Source organism: Macrotis lagotis, chromosome X, assembly GCF_037893015.1.
Source record: "Macrotis lagotis isolate mMagLag1 chromosome X, bilby.v1.9.chrom.fasta, whole genome shotgun sequence".
NCBI classification, from domain to species: domain Eukaryota; kingdom Metazoa; phylum Chordata; class Mammalia; order Peramelemorphia; family Peramelidae; genus Macrotis; species Macrotis lagotis.
The window spans coordinates 190,966,254-190,983,941 of NC_133666.1; the positions used below are offsets into that span (position 1 = coordinate 190,966,254).

General features: G+C 35.7%; 1 protein-coding gene across 1 annotated transcript in view; it reads right to left on the minus strand.

The window, feature by feature from the left end:
• The window catches only part of TMEFF1 (transmembrane protein with EGF like and two follistatin like domains 1), a 148,377-nt gene that overhangs the window by 69,569 nt on the left and 61,120 nt on the right, over positions 1–17,688 (minus strand). Inside the window, exons 3-4 of the mRNA XM_074208230.1 lie at positions 10,873–11,002; positions 1,614–1,640 (exon numbers count right to left, since the gene is read on the minus strand). Of these exons, the coding sequence (XP_074064331.1) occupies positions 1,614–1,640; positions 10,873–11,002 (157 nt within the window). The remainder of the gene's footprint in view (positions 1–1,613; positions 1,641–10,872; positions 11,003–17,688) is intronic.

Consider the following 17,688-nt stretch of genomic DNA (forward strand, 5'->3'; position numbering starts at 1 on the left):
ACCTTCCTTAAAAAAACCTTCCTAAAAACCTTCCTCCACTATGAAATAAAGGATACACTTCTGTGAGGGTCTAGAGAAGTACTAGGAACCAAGTTTGACTGTCAATGCTTCTGGCCTTCATCATGTATTCTTGATAGCTAATGTTCCTCTCTCTTTTGATTATTTAGATTAGATTTTCATTGAATTCTGAAACCAAGTTTCCTCAGAGTTAATTTATTTCTCTTTTGAATTTAGTACTTTTAGCTTTTCTTCCCAAGGGGGTTTATATGTATGATATATTAATTATTTTTTAAAATACCTTAAATTTGTAAAACACTTTCAACTTTTCAAAGTATTTTTACATCTGCCATTTCACTTGATTTGTTAAAACTGTTAGCTGCCTTCAACAGACTCTCAGGATTCCTTTCAAGTTCTTTATAGCAGAAATCTGACTTTTCCTCCCAGGAGAGTTGCATTTATAATATTGTTGAAAGGATCATTACCATAATTTATTATTGCTTCTCCAAGTAGGATTCCCTAAAGTGAATTTTCTTCAAACATACAACTTTTTTGCCTCATTCAGTAACTAATAAAGTACTTTACATACAATGGAGGGTCCAATAAATGTTGCTGACTATTGACTGATTACACTTAGCCCAAGGTTATAGTTTTCAATTTTGCTAATGCTGTAGAGACTTGCCCACTCTTCTATCATGGAGCTTTTCTGGGAAACATTTGGCTTCAATCATTGAAAAAAATCAGTTTACTTGCTTGACTGTTAAAATATCTATGAGTCATCTACTTGAGTACTCTAATTAAAATCAAGCTCCTCTAGAGTTGATTTTAAATCCTCTTTTTTATGCCCAGTTAACTTCAGAATTCTCCTAATTCTTTGTCTGGTATATTATCTATAAGTATATTCTTCCTTAATTCTCTTCCCATTCTCAGAACTCTTTAACTCGGGGGGGGGGGGGGGGGGGGGGGGGAAACTATAGCCCAAACAACAACAAACTTTATAATTTCCATTCTTGCCATTGTAAGGAACATTGAAATCATTCCTGTGGGAGGGGGGTATCTAGATTTATAAAAGGTGACTTCAGATGTTGACTGTAGTTTCACTAAACATGAATCTCCCCCTCCTAACTTCCATTTATAAAATATCTTAAAGTTACAAAATGCTTTTATTATATTGACCCTGGAAAGTAAGCAGTACAAGTACCCACTTTATTGATAAAGAACCTATTGATAAAGAACTTTATTGATAAAGTCACGTATTAAGTGATTTCAACTTCCACATAGTCATACTGTTCAGAAGCATCAGAAACTCTGTTTCAGGTCTGCTGACTTAAATCCAGTACTCTTTTCTACAAGTCCTGTGGTCTCTACATAGCATTTCCAATAAATAATCATTCTCCCTCTAATTCAAAACCTACAATGAAGGGGACTTTATTAACTACTGGGGTAACACAATCTGTTTTAATTGCTGGGAAGATTTCTTCAAAGACTATTCATTTTAAAAGGATTACAATGGATTATTCTCTTTTCTCACTTTTGGCTTAAACATTTCTTGGATAAAATATAATCATGCAAATATGCTTTTATTAAAAGAAATGCAATTGTTAGTTAAAACTTACCTCCTTCTCCAGAGCCAGAACCATTATCTGAAAAAAAATACACATAAATATTAACATTGTACCTGGAAATACTTTTTCTCCCCTTCTGTTCCCCTAAGTTTTTCATTCATAGAGATAATATGATACTATTCAGGCAGCTAGGTGGTGCAGTAGATAGAGCGCTGGCCTTGGAATCAGGAGGACCAGAGTTCGATTCAGCCTCAGACACTAGACTCACACTAGCTGTGTGAACTTGGTTAAGTTACTTAAACCTGATTTCCTGGCATCCAAGGTCATCTCCAGTTGTCCTGATTCATATCTGGCCACTGAACCCAGATGATTCTGGAGAGAAATTGAGACTGGTAACTTAGCACGGCACCCCCTCACTAAATCTAGTTCATGTGTTTGTCATGGCATCACTTCCCTGATATCATGGTCTTCTTTGAGAATGAAGGACAAACATAATTATTACTAAGATGTTATTAAAAAAAGCAAAATGTCATTTTTAAGTCATGCATTTATTTTTCTAGCTATTAAGCTAAATTAGAATATTCCTTAGTAGTAGAGAAAAATTTCCCTTTTGAAATTTCTTAAAGAATGATAAATTATAATTATAAAAAGTCAATTAATTTGAAGAAGTTTAAATTCAAGTACTCTCCAAGCTTAGAAAAGTATAATTAATATGTTTTTTCTAGGCATGGAAATGTCCTCCTTCTTTGTTTGTTGCTGTTCAGTTGTTTTTCAGTTATGTTTGACTTTCTGTGAACCAATTAAGTGTTTTCTTGGCAAAGATACTGAAGTGGTTTGCCATTTCTTTCTCCAATTCATCTTGCAGATGAAGAAACTGAGGCAAAGACTTGCCCAGGGTCACACAGCTAATAAGTGTCTGAGATCAATTTGAACTCAGAAAGATAGATCTTCCTAACTCCTTGCTTGGCTCCATTCACTGTGCCACCTAGATGCCCCTTCCTTCTATAAACCCCTCATTTATTTTTTTAAGTTTTTTTTCCAAGGCAAATGGGGTTAAGTGGCTTGCCCAAGGCCACACAGCTAGGTAATTATTAAGTGTCTCAGCCCGGATTTGAGCCCAGGTACTCCTGACTCCAAGGCTAGTGTTCTATGCACTGCACCACCTAGCTGCCCCCATATATAGATTTTAGTAAGAGAGGATGACATTTTCTGGCCTAAGTGACTTTTTCTTTACCTCAAATATCTCTGTTACTAGACAGGAACCCATCTATATTTGATCCTGCTGCATTCTGCTACTGACCTTTTAAATGAGGGGTTTAGGGGCAGCTAGGTGGCACAGTGAATGGAGCCAAGCAAGGAGTTAGGTAATTATTAAGTGTCTGAGCCCGGATTTGAGCCCAGGTACTCCTGACTCCAAGGCTAGTGCTTTATCCACTGCACCACCTAGCTGCCCCTAAACCCCTCATTTAAAAGGTCAGTAGCAGAATGCAGCAGGATCAAATATAGATGGGTTCCTGTCTAGTAACAGAGATATTTGAGGTAAAGAAAAAGTCACTTAGGCCAGAAAATGTCATCCTCTCTTACTAAAATCTATATATGGGGGCAGCTAGGTGGTGCAGTGCATAGAACACCAGCCCTGGAGTCAGGAGTACCTGGGTTCAAATCCAGTCTCAGACACTTAATAATTGCCTAGCTGTGTGACCTTGGGCAAGCCACTTAACCCCATTGCCTTGCAAAATAAAACAAAACCCTAATAAAATCTATATATGATGAATATGAGGTCTTCAAAAAAAAATTCCCCAAAGAATGCATTAACTCATGTGATTTGCTACTGATGAGATTAAGATATTTCCCTATATATATATCATAACAGAAAAATTTAACATAAAATACTATATAACATATAACTATAATATAACATATTACATATATATTATGTAATTTGCTAAAAAATATTTGGCAAATCCAAGATAACAAGGCATATAAGGAAATGAAGAAAATGGACTTTGGAATGACGTGTGCAATCAGAAGTGGGTGATAAGTATGAAATCTTAAAAAAAAAAAAGAAAATTAAAGAAGGTGTTAGTATTTATATAGTTCTACATGGAATATTTCTCTGCTTATGAGGTAATAATATCCCTAGAGTGGACAAAGGACTTTCATTAGGCAACCTTGTAGATTGGTAAAAATACTCACAAATCAAATCCAGTTGATTTTATTCTCACTCTATATTGGTTAAGCAAGTCTTTGTTCAATAACTTTGTTTCCCAAGTAAACCTAGCCACCAGGAAGGGTGTATTCTCTTGCTATCTTGGTGCTAGGGTATCTCCTGTCTCTTCTGCATTCATATAGCTACTACCACCTTAGCTATAAATAATCTTATAAATAATAAAAAGAAGCATTATTAAGTTCCTACTATGTATCAAGCACTTTGTCAATTGCTAGTATCATCTTATTCCAAGACATTATGCCCCAAGAAAGCTGAGTCAAGTGTGGGATTTCATAATTATGGGAGTGCAGCTAATGCTGGCTGGGGACAGGGAGGGGGGGCTGGAGCAGCAGGGTGTGGGCCACCACTCACAAGTACCCCAGCTGTGTCCCTCGATAAATGAGCCCCTTCTGCTGCTGTTTCAGGGAGCAACTGTGTAAGCTCCAAGTCTGTCAGACAGGCATAATGAATCATAACAGTGCTCCACCAATTAATCACTGCCTATATAAATAAAAAAAATGCCTATTAAAGCCTTTCGCCAGAACCAAAGCTGTACTATGGCCAGATTAATCTTCTTCATGCATGATCCGGTCATGTCACTCTTTTATTTAAAATCTTTTGATGGCTCCCTGTTTTCTCCTGAGTAAAGCCTTAACCCCTTAGTCTTGGCATTCAAAATTCTCCATAATCTGCTACCACTCTACTTTTTCAGCCTTATCTCAAATGACTCCATGTCTGGTAATCTACATTTTAACCCCCAAATGAGCTATTTTTCATTCCCTGTATGTGCCCTTGTGTTTGCATGCCTCCTTTTCTTTGCTCATGATTTTCCCTTTAAATGGCTGAATAAATGGTGGGTATTTGATTAAGATGGAAGTGCTATATGAAATGATGAGTAGAGTAGTTTCAGAAAAGTCTGGGGAGACTTAGGTGCAAATCGAAGAAAGCAGATCATTGTACAAAGTAGCAGCAACATTATAAAGATGAAAACTGTGAAAGATTTAGCTATTCTGATCAAGACAATGAACTAAGAAAATCCCAAAGGATCCATAATAAAATGCTGTTCACCTGCTGAGAGAACCGATGAACTCTGAGTGCAGATTAAAGTATATTTATTCACTCTTATTTTTCTTGCTTTTTGGAAACAAAATAGCTAATATGGAAATGTTTTACATGAATTCACATATATAAAGGGTGTCATATTGTTTGCCTTCTCAACAAATGGGGGAGGGGCTAGAAGGAAGGAGAGAATTCAGAACTCAATTTTTAAAAATGAATGCTCAGGGCAGCTAGATGGTGCAGTGGATAGAGCACCTGCCTTGGAGTCAGGAGTACCTGAGTTCAAATCTGGTCTCAGACACTTAATAATTACCTAGCTGTGTGGCCTTGGGCAAGCCACTTAACCCCATTTGCCTTGAAAAAACCTAAAAAAAAAATGAATGCTAAACGATAACTTTATTATATATTTAAAAGGAATAGCAAGTTGTACATAACGTATTTGCAATCTCATCTGCAATCATTTTTATTAAATTATGTTACGGGAATGTTTGTTTTATTCCATAAATTAAAAATAAAAATAATTTTTAAAAATTTAGATCAAATAAAAATGAATGCTAAAAATAATTTTTTTAAAAATAATATTCCATTTACTTGAAATAACCTTCTCAATCATCTCTAACTTTTGAAATCCTACCCTCCAGTCAAGATGATCAAATCTACCTCCTCCATGGAGCCTTCTCTAACAAGGAGAGTGAAACTTGATCTATTTTTCCTTGGATTTTGCTTTGCTCATGACAACTCAACTATTTTTACCCATAATTTCAAACCTCTTAAATCAGTTTAGACTAGACAACCATATGCTCAAAACTGGACCTACAATATAATTCACATAAGGGAGGATGATGAGGGAAAAAATTCCATTTTGAATGGGATGACCAGCTTGAGTATACTGTCAATGTCCTTCAAACAATGCAAAAGCTCTGGCAAGTTTCCAAAGGTTTATAAATGTCATCTTCCAAAAAGGCCTGCTCCCTGTGAAGGGGGTGGTATTGGGGAAGAGTCTACTTGAATGACATGCTGGGGTACCACTGGGACCAAATATAGCACCATCAATCATTCTTGACTGTCCTCATCCATGAACAGTGGCTTTCAGTGAAAACAATGTAATTTAACAGAGAAAAGAAAGTGTTTATGGGGCACACTATAGGATGGAAAGGGATAAGAATTAGCCAAACAAAGTAGTTGCTATACTGAAATAAGAAACCCACACCAAACAAAAGACTTTCAGAAGTTCCTAGGCTTCATGGATTACCATGGCTGGATCATCTTCAAATTCTCCATCCTCAAAGAGAAGTAGTTGGTGGAGAAGTGGATAGAGTACTGAGCCTGGAGTCAGGAAAACTTTGAGCTCAAATCCTACTGAAAATACTTTACTGGCTCTATGGCTCTGAGCAAGTCCCCTAACTGCTGTTTGCCTCAGTTTCCTCACCTGTAAAATGTGAATCATAATAGTACCTTCCTCCCAGGATTGCTGAGAGGATCAAATGAGATAATAAAGTGTTTAGCAGATTGTCTGTCACACACAGTAGATGCTAGATAAATATTTATTCCTTTCCCTCATTCCCTGATGGCACACCTCAACATTCCATTAAAAACTCAAAAGCTGTTCTGTGGTGCCTTGCCGTGGAAAATACTTTCATGAATTCCAGGAAAAGCTCCATTCCAGAATACCCCGTTCTTCTACCATTTGTTATAGAAGCTGATCTTTCCAGAGTACTTCAAAAGAACCATAATTTTTTTTAGTTTGACCTTTAATATGGCATGCCTGGACATGTACATAATATTAGAAATTGTTTTGAATTAATGAGAATTATATCATTTGAGAAAGAGTGTCTCTCTGTATTTAAGGTCTGGACATAGCACTTAGAGCAAGGGTTCTTAAATTTTTTTGTCAAAGACCCTTTGAACAGTCTGGCAAAGTCTATGGGCCCTTTTCAGAATAATGTTTTTAAATAAAAAAATATATAAAATGTAAGAATGCAAAGGAAACCAATTATATTGAAATAAAGATGTCATATGGTCTTTTCCAAGTTTATGAATAGCTACAGTCCACTAGGGGGTCCATGGACCCCAGGTAGAGAATCCTTGATCTAGAAGAAGTCATATACCAAATCATCCTAAAAACCAAAAATCTTAAGTCTCCAAACTGAAAAAGCATCCAATGTGGAAGACATCATTCTCTGGTTGTTTCTATTTTAGGAAAGCTTCTAAGTCTAGGTCCAGAAGCAATGAGAAGATTCTAGAATACAGGGTAAGAGCTGAAAGTCAGACACCTGCTGACAGAAAGCTCAGCTGATATACAAACTTGTCTAGACTAGTGAACATGAGAAAAGAGTGCTACATTGAAGGAAGACCTATATTGAAATTTTATCGTGGGTCCTGGTCAAATCTCTTAACTTAAAGCTTCTGTTTACTTATCTGTAAATTGAGAGCAAGGGGAAAGAAGGGAAGGATGGAGGAAACTGGAGTAAGCTATAAGATCATTTACTGTTTTAAATTGATGATCCTTTGATCCTATGGACTGTTGAGGAAGATTCTGATTAGCATAGTTATAGACTACCCCTACTCAGTTACAGATATATGCATAGCTATAGACTACCCATAGTTATATCCTTACCTATAAATGCCACTTAGAGAAGACCAGGTAAAACTGTTATAACTACCAAGACAGACCAGCTACAAGACATGTTAAGTTGTTTAAACTTTACCTTTTGGTAGCCATACATTTGACATAAACTCAACTAGACTTCCAATGTATGGTCTATGCTCAGGTCAGAGACCCAACAAGAAAACTGTCCCTATTCAATCCCTAGAGTTTCTGGTGCTCACCATCTATATAATTTGTCATTGATCTGCCTCCACCCTCAAAATAAGCTGTCATCTTGACAGTTCTGGCACTACTAAGATGACCTATATGTGTGATTATAAGATATCCACCATTACCACTAAGATGGCCCACTTATTTCCATGGAATATTCTTCAACCTTAAAACCTACTTTCTTACTTCTTCTGAAATAAAATCTCTCAATTTCCTATCCCTGGATCACACACTATAAAACTCTACAAATAAAAATTAATTTCTCTGTGGTTTATCATCCCTCCTTCAATGGGAAAATAATGGAACCACACAAAATAAAGGATATACCTTGAACAGATGAGTGGCAGTTGTGCAAGGGGCTTCACAGATGCCTAGATTGAAAACATCCCTCTGCCTTTAAGAATGTATCAGGATGGTTTCCTTAGACAGGAGTCAGTGGAGTACTCATGGTTAGAAACCAGCCTCTGGTCATCATGACAGAATACAATGAGAATAGAATTTCAATGTGCAGAAGACAGACAATGTGTGAAAATATCAAGGGCAGACTTTGTATGAACCAAATTGTAGTTTAAGGTATCTTTGGGGCAACTAGGTGATGCAGTATATATAATGCTGGATCTGGAGTCAGGGAAGACTCATCTGAGTTTAAATCCAGTTTTAGGTACTTACTAGCAGTGGACCCTCAGCAAATCATTTCATTCTGTTTGCCTTGGTTTCTTCTTCTGTAAAATGAACTGGAAGAGGAATTAGCAAAACCACTCCAGTAACTTTGCCAAGAAAATCCATGGAGTCACAAAGAGCTGTATGTCACTGATTCTTTCCACTGTGCTCTTCTCCTAGATCTGCTCTATGTAGACTCTTCTTGGTTTTGGCTTCACTGCCTTTGAATTCAGAGTCGGTTTTACAACCTAGCCTTCTGGATCTGGTTCTGGCTTTGACTTTGTACCACCTTACTAATTCTGCCCTCCTACCCCATTTCTATATGCCCACTGACTTTCACACAATCTCTCAGCTTCTCAGACTTTTTAAAACCCATAACCTATTTGACTTCACAACTCAGTCACACACAGGTATGGTCACATCACACAATTATCCACAGATATTCTACTTCCTATTTCCTTAATTTAAAAAAAAATCTGACTTTATTCTAGCTGACCAACCGCCTATCTCTTTCACCTCCTCAACCCTCCTAAACTCATTCTTTGCTTTCACAATGACTTCCAATTCCTCCATCTCTGTGTTTTCTCAAACCATTACCACTGATCTGGCTTCACTTTCCTTTTTCAAACTGCACCAGATAGTTAACTAATTGAATTCTACATGGTAATCATTTCTTGAATTCTTTGTTCCTTTTCCCCATCACTATTTGTCTCTTGCCAAATCTCAGCCCTGGATAAGACATATCACACATCTCCCTCACTCCTACTCACATGCTGTTGAACAGAACTAGAGGAAGCCACACAGCTGTGTTTACTGAGTATACAACAGATTTATGTCCTTCCACCAGGCTATCAGTGAAGTACGGCAATCCTTTTATTCTTCTCTAATTGTTTCCTAATTTTATTCTCCTCTGAAGCTATTCCAGATCTCTTCTCCTTAAAACTCACACATATTCTTCTCCTCCAAATCTCTTAGCTGAGGACCTCGTTTCTTAAATTATTGAGAAAATTGAAGCCTTTGATATCAGCTTCCTCTTCTACACTTCTCTTCATCTCAAAATCCCTTGGCATTATCTTCTGTTCTTTTCTCCTTATTCCCAACTTCTAAGAAGGATATGGAGAAATAGTTTCCAGAAGAGGAAATGTGAACTGCTTTTTAAAAAATTAATATTTTTAATTACATGTAAAAATAATTTTTAACATTTTTTTTAGGTTTTAGTTCCAAAATCTTTCCCTTCTATCTCATTGAGTATGTAGGTAATTTAATATAGATTATACATGCAAAACATTTCTATATTAGTCATGAAAGGAAACATAGTCAAAAAACCCTCAAAATGAAAAAAAAACCAGTATGTGTTGATCTGTATTCAGACTCCATCAGTTCTTTCTCTGGAGATAGATAGCATTTTTTTTATTTGTCTTAGATCACTGTATTACTGAGAATAGCTAAGTCATTCATAGTTAATCATTGTATAATATTGCTATTACTGTATATAATTCTCTTGGTCTCCTGGTCCTGCTCACTTAATTTTGAATAAGTTCATGTAAATCTTTCTGGATCTTTTTGGAAGTATATTACCCATCATTTCTTATGGCATAATAGTATTCCATCACAATCATATAGTACAATTTGTTCAGCCACTCTCCAATTTATAGACATCCCTTTAAGTGCCAATTTTTGTACACATAGGTCCTTTTTTAAATCTCTTTGGAATACAGACCTAACAGCAATATTGCTGGGTCAAAGGATATGCACAGTTTATAGCCCTTTGGGCAAAGTTCCAAATTGACCAGCAAAATGGTTGAATCAGTTCAAGAAATGTGAAGTGTTACATTTGGAAAAAACATTCCAAATCATCACTAACAAGAGAAATTAAAATTAAAACAAGTCTAGGTTTTGTCTCACTTCCATTAAATTGGTAAGGATGATAAAAGAAACAAGTCAATGTTGGAAGTCAATCACAATAATATACTATTGTTTTTCAAAAATAATTTGAAATTAGGAAAAAAAGATTAAATTACTCATCTTCATTGACCCAGAAAGCCCATTATTGGACATATAGGTCAAGAAAATAAAAAAACAAAAAAAGAAAAGTCTTATTTTTGCAAAAATATTGATGGCATTCATATTTTTATGGTAGCAAAAACTTTGCAATCAAAGTGGTAAATGTAATATTATGTTATTATGCCACAAGAAATTAAAAATGTGAAGAATTCAGAGAAACATAGGAAAATCTGAATGGACTAATGCAGAGTGGAAAAGGAAGAATCAAGGAAAAAATTTATACACCTATAATCAAATAAGTGAAAACAACATAGAAAGAAAATAGAATTCAGGTTAAATGCAATTACTAGAGGACAGATAATGAAACTCTCTTCTCAGTAGGGATGAGGAAGGGCTAGGAAGTTCAAAAAATAGAAGATGAAGACAGACATATTTGCTACACTGGCCAGTTCTGATGGAAAATTCTTTATTATAAGAAAGGACTCTGGAGTTAAAGGGAAGAGATAGAAGTATATCCTAAAATGATTTGATGCCAAAAAACATAATAGTATAATACATACCAGAGAAACATGGTCCTCTTGATACTACTGTTATTTCTTTCTGATGTTTACAAGAAGCTCTTCTGAGGAAGCATTCATTTTGGTAAGTGTCTCCATTTGAGCCACAGACTGGAATGTAATTTGTATGACACTACAAAAATAAAAATAAGTTATCAAACCTAAATATGAATATCATATTTCCTTGCAAATGCATTTATAACATTATGATAATTTCCTCCTGAAAAATCCATTGATATTTTCCATGGTTAAAAATAAGCTTATGCTATTTCCATTATTCAAAGATGACAATGTGCTAATAGCATCAAAACTTCAGAACACTACAAACCTTTTCAGTGAGATCCATTATTGAGAAGAAACTAGATAACCATCTACATGAAAAAATGAAGTTGATAAAAAATGTATATTGATAGACAATCCATTTAGCTTGTGTGTAAGAGATGGAATGGGAATTGTGATTGGACTGGATCACATTTAAAAATACTATTTTCAATGATCCAAAACTTCCTGATGCTGGAAAAACTCACTTTTTCAATCCTACTATACTTGGGGGGTGGACCACCAGTAGTCCATAAAACATTGAGCTCTCAGAAGAGATTATTCAAAGTTACAGTAACTTCAGTAGTAATAAAAAGACACATAATTGGTAAAAACAGGTCACATCACATTGCCAACAAAGCCTTGTGCCTAAAAAGTTAATTACCGTATTTGTGTGTGTTTGTGTGTGTGTGTGTGTGTGTGTGTGTGTGTGTGTATGTGTATACCCATTACTAGAAAAGGAAGTAGATTTCTCAGCAACAAGAGAGAACAGATGAATTGTTCAAGCATTACACTGGCATCCTTAAGCTCTTAAAAGACTGAGAGTAAAGCCTTCAATGAATTGAGTAGACCTTAAATGGAGGATTCTTTAAGAGTCTTTAGATTCTTTCATAAAGCCCTAAATAAGAATGCTTAGAACATGGGGTGTGGATAGATTATCATCTCCATTATGGAGGGAACAATCATATACAAACATAGACAAATATCTATAAGATTAATGAAATTATTCATGATTCAATACTAATTCCTGGGACTTGGTAGTGTAATAGATAGAATACTAGACTGTAATTAGAAAAATCTGATTTCAAATCTTATACTTCCCTTGCTGAATGTCTATCTACCTCAGTTTTCTCAACTGTAAATTGGGGATAATAATAGCATAACCTCTCTGGACTGTTGTTAGAATAAAATGAGATCATATGTGTAAAGTCCTTTGCAAATCAATATATATATTTTAGTTGTTATTATTATTAATAATTTCCTCACAAGAACGTTGGGAGGATTAAATGAGATAATATAGGTAAATGCCCTTTGTAAACTGGAAAGCACAAAAAATAAGATAAATTATTCATTAATCAACCAATATTTATGTAAGTTGATCTGGCACTATGCTAAGTGTAGTGGATATGATATGACTTTGCTTCCAATCTGGCTAAAAAGACATAAAGTATACATATGTAAGCATCACTCGAAGTATTTGATAGATGCTAGAAAAGTGGTAATAATGGTGTTAGAGGAATATGGACAGGAAAAGGAAAAATCAGAGGGGTCAAGTTGGCCTGAAAGGCTTTCCAGAGGAATTTAGTCTTGAAACAAATTTGAAAAAAAAATTGCTAAGATTCAAAGAAGTAGAGTAAGGAACAAGATATAGGTGAAGGAAGTTGTTAGAGCAAATATTTGCCTAGAGGAGAGTGAGTAGATCATTTGACTGAAGAGAAAGGTTAATTTAGGGCAGCAACAGGATCAGGGATTAAAATGGCAGGTTACAACCAGATTGTGATGGGTCCTTCTAGTGGTTGGAATAATTTCATCTAATCCCCTGTTAGATTAGGCTCATACTAGAAGGATATCCAGGGCCATCTCTAGTTGTCCTGAACTATATCTGGCCACTGGACCCAGTTAACACAAGAACAGAAAGTGAGGCTGGTGACTTAGCACAGCCCCCCCCCCCCCGACTCAAATTCAATTCACTTGTTTGTCATGGCATCACCTCCCTGATGTCATTGTCTTCTTCAAAAATGGAGGACAAAAAAGGGGCAAAGATCAATCAGAAGGACATTCAGCTTTCAAAAGATTTACCTAGACACAGTATAGAAAGGATATTCAACAATAACATTGTGATTTTTAACTGGGGTAGGCAGCCCCCATTTCCTTTATGCTGAAATGCCTTTCGTCAGCAGAGGAGAGCATAGTGACATTCAATCCTGGGTCTTTCACCTAATCTGAAGAAACCAATGTGAGTTAACTTTTTATGTCTTATTAAGGCAACAGATTTTTATCTTGGGGTTTGTGAACATGTTTTTGAAGTATTTTAACAACTGATTTTCAATATAATTGGCTTCCTTTGCCCATCCTATATAGTTTTAAACATTTTAACATTTTAAATATTTAAAAATACTATTCTGAGAAGCTTCTACGAATTTCACCACATTGTCTAAGGGGTCTATGAAAGGAAAAAAGTGAAAAATCTTTGCTTAAGGGGACCAGAAAAGTTACATTAATGTAACCAAGAGCACCAGGAATCTGTGGTAATGAAGATGAACCTTAGCTCCTGAGGTCAATTAAGGCATCATATCATCAGTGTGGATACTTCTTCCACCACTTTGGATCACAACTCCTTCCATGCTTTAATAGTTGAGGCCAAAGATTTAATCAGCTGGAGGTCAAACTCAGAGGGATGAGCCTATCTGAATTTCATCTAGTCCTAGGACCATGGACACATAATCTGGTGCTGCCTTAATAGGAGCTATTTGAATTTGTGTTCCTCAGCACAGGACCTCAGTTGCAGAGAAATTATTAATAGTTCTTTTATTATAAATAAAGTTATGTTGTAACTCCAAAAAATACCAAAACTAAATGTAATGGGGAAAGAATACTCATTTACACTCATTTTGAGGCAATGTCATTGCTGCCTATCATCCTTGCAGAAGTACCATTTCTCCTACCTCTGTTTTTAACACCAGGATGGGGTAGTGGTGGTGGTAGGGGTCATATTAGGAACTGCCTTGTTTTTCTACTCTATTCTTCTAAGTCTAACTAGTAATACTTTTTTGATTCCACCTATAGGTTAAGCCCACAGATATTCAGATTTTTGGATTTGGGCAGGAATTCTATTAGGAAGCCTTATTTTTCAAATAGTTTGGTGCCCTGTGCCTGTTATTCACACCCCTAGCTTAAATTCTGATATCTTGCTTACTCTTTGGTCTAGGCTACTGACCTTCACCCACTCCACCCAAGTCTCCTAGTCTGAGTTCCTGATCTTTACTGATTATCTTCTATAGCTTAGCTATTAATTGACCTTCTTCTGGTTATAGAAATAAATGATTTTGAAGAACAGAAATTTAATTCTCTGGACTATGCAAAAATAATGGGTTCCTGGTGAGAATTTGAGTGCTTGAGTTAGTTTTAAGAACACATTTGGTTGGAGTCCCAAGGATTTGATCAAGAAGATTTGACACTAAAATTTGGGAGGCAAGAAAATGCATCAATATAAAATTACAAAACTATGAATTACAACAGGTTCAACACAGAAATAAGAATAGCGAAGGAAGTTAAAAAATGAAGAAATGGAAGCTAAGAGGGATGGAAATAATATTTATAGACTGAGCTGCTGGATTGCAGTTTAAATCATAAGACTGACAGCAGAGATGGATAGTCCCTAACAAGGGATCCTAAAAATATATTTAACTGGGTTCTTGCAAATCTAATTAAAGGGTATTAAACTGAAAAGTAAAAGGAGAAAGAAAAGTACCTATGTGTATTTATCAGTTTAGTTACCAAAAAAATTACAGATTTCCATGTGGGGGGAAAAAAACAATAAGAGATGTCCAGTTTCTCAATCCAGACTACTCTCATGACTGTCTCCTCTACCCCACATCAGCCACACAGAACCATTCAGTTACAACCTTAATCTTGCCAATATTCACCAGTACTTACTTTGGTTAATAAGAGTAAAAAAAATCTAGTTCACAGCATCTTTTTTCCATCCCTGCCCTCTCAGAAGAAAATTCATTCTCACCTAGAGTTTCTATATCTGTCATTTCATTCCCTTCATCCATTCATACTGGCCTGATGGAGGTAGGAGGGAGAAAAGGATGAAGCCTTCATCATCAGTACTGAAGTAGGCTTTAAAATCTTACTTTCACGTTAATCTCTGCTTTCTATACTACTTGATAATGCTAATAAATGATACACTCATTAACAAGGATGTTCATCTAAGTCTACAAGGTTATAGTCCCCATTAAGATATGGAGAAGAGGGGCGGCTAGGTGGCACAGTGGAAAAAGCACCGGCCCTGGAGTCAGGAGTACCTGGGTTCAAATCCAGTCTCAGACACTTAATAATTACCTAGCTGTGTGGCCTTGGGCAAGCCACTTAACCCCATTTGCCTTGCAAAAACCTAAAAAAAAGATATGGAGAAGAAGTCAGTCCATTGACAATTTCCCAGATCTCTGTCTGTGACAGAGGCAAAAAAAAAAAATCAATTAGGAAATGAGAGACTCTACACTTTTTTAGCAATGACTTTTTTTGCATGAAATTTATAAATATAGCATAGAACATAGCTTATATTATCTTTGAAGCCAGAAAAAAAAGTTAAGAACCTGCCTTTGAGCAGGTTCAATTTGTATTAAAGTGAGGTGTTTTCTAATATACATATCCATGACCCTGTTTTACATGTGATCCTTTACTTTTTTGTATTACTTGGTTTTATACATCAAGTTGCCCCCCTAGAAAACCCAAGATTCTCTTGTTTGAACTACATATGCTATAAATAGAAAAGGAATGGAAGGCTCAAAATAAGAATCAAGACCAGACAAGTGAAGAAGACAATATCTGAAAACAATATGTCTAAACCTATAGTGTACACAAAGAGAAGGCTGTGGTTGAATTTGTTAAGAGATTTATTGGCACTCTGAATCCAAATCTTTTAAAGAAATTAACAGCTGGGGTATCTAGGTGACCCAGGGGATAGACTACCAGTCCTGGAGTCAGAGGGACCTGAGTTCAAATCTAACCTCAGATACTTGCCAGTTACCATGAGACCCTGGGCAAGCCACTTAATGTCTATTGCCTTCCTCCCCCCCCCCGAAAAATAAAAGAAAAACACTTCTGCAACACCAGTCTCAATTATATTTTTAGAACTGTTAAATGGAGCAGAGCAGATTTGGGAAGTAACCTTGAAAAAATCCATATGGTACTAATGAAATCATCACTGTAAAGCACCTATAGCAATATTATCACTATCTCACCAAAAAAACAAGAAAGAAAAATGTTAGAAATTCTCAGTGCTTGGAAAAGTGGTAGAACAACATCCAAAAAAACCTTAGAGAAATACTTTTAGGACAAGCAGATATCAATTCACTAAGCAATATTAAAGGATCATAACAAATACATACAAACCATTGTAGTTGGTGGATGTAGTGGTTTATCTCTAGAAGACCTTCTTAAATGCTAAGAATTAAAGAATTAAAAATTCAAGAATTCTGATTGGCATCCACTTGGAACTCAACACTATGCTGACCAAGAAGACACAAAACAAAAAATTGTTGAATCATGTAGGCTTGTTTGTGGGAATGGAGGGAATTATGAAAACAGTTCAGTTAGTCAATAAGAATTTATTAAGCTCCTATTCTGAATCTGTGTTAAGTATTGTGGATACAAGAAAGATAAAAATCCCTGTTCTCAAGGAGCTCATGATTCAGGACCATGTCCTGGCCCCCTTGAAATTAATAAAATAATAAAATTAACATGAAGTTATCCTTTAGGAAGAGCCTAGACTTAGTAAAGACTTCACATTATGCAAAGAAACATTACTAATGACTATAAAAATTTAACACTTGTTGGATACTTAGCGATCAATATAGATTATGGAAAGAAACAGACAATTCCAACATATCATGGAAGGCTGCATAAATTTAGCACCTGCTGAATATCTAGCAAGACATAGTCAGATGATTAGAATTCTAGGGAAGGGGGGGAGGAACAAGCATTTATTAGGTGCCACTTTACAAACATTCTCTCATTTGGTCTTTACAACAACCTGTGAGGAAGGTGCTGCTATTATTCCCATTTTAGAGTTGAAAATGAAGCAGGTAGAAGTTATGACCTTTGCCTGGTGGCATACACTTTGGGTCTGAGGCAATATTTGAATTCAGGTCTTTCTGACTTCAGAGCTAGGATCATACCCACAGAGCCACCTAAACAGAAGCTTATTATCTTTCAAAAATTGGCAGATGAAAAACTTCTATACTATAATTCTGACTTAAAATATCCTGGGATTAGACCACTGTAACTATTAGACTATTGTCCACAATTATCCAGGCATAGCAATCATTCATTTAAATGGAATGGAAAGTTTTCAAAATATAGTGACCTAGTAGATGAAATAAAAATCATATAAAATTAGGATGGCTTACATATTATAGAATACACTGTCTGGAAAATAGCTCTGCCATTTCATCATTGTGCTTCAAGTATTAATGCAAAAGTTGCTGGTCCAGTGGAACTGGGACTAGAGAATTCAGGTTAAGTCCTCTAGGGAGAATAGTAAAAGCACTGTGCTAACTGTTGATTTAAATTATCTGCTAATATATTACCTTTCTCTAAATAGTTTGAAGGCTCCCACAAAGCTTGTTTGACCACAGAAGTTTGTTTTTGAATATGTCCATTAATTTAATGATCATATCTATAGAATAATCTAGTTGTGTTTTCCCCATAATGAACATCCCATTATTTTATTTTGCCCTTCCCATCTTTTGATTGTTCTCCAAGAATATTAAA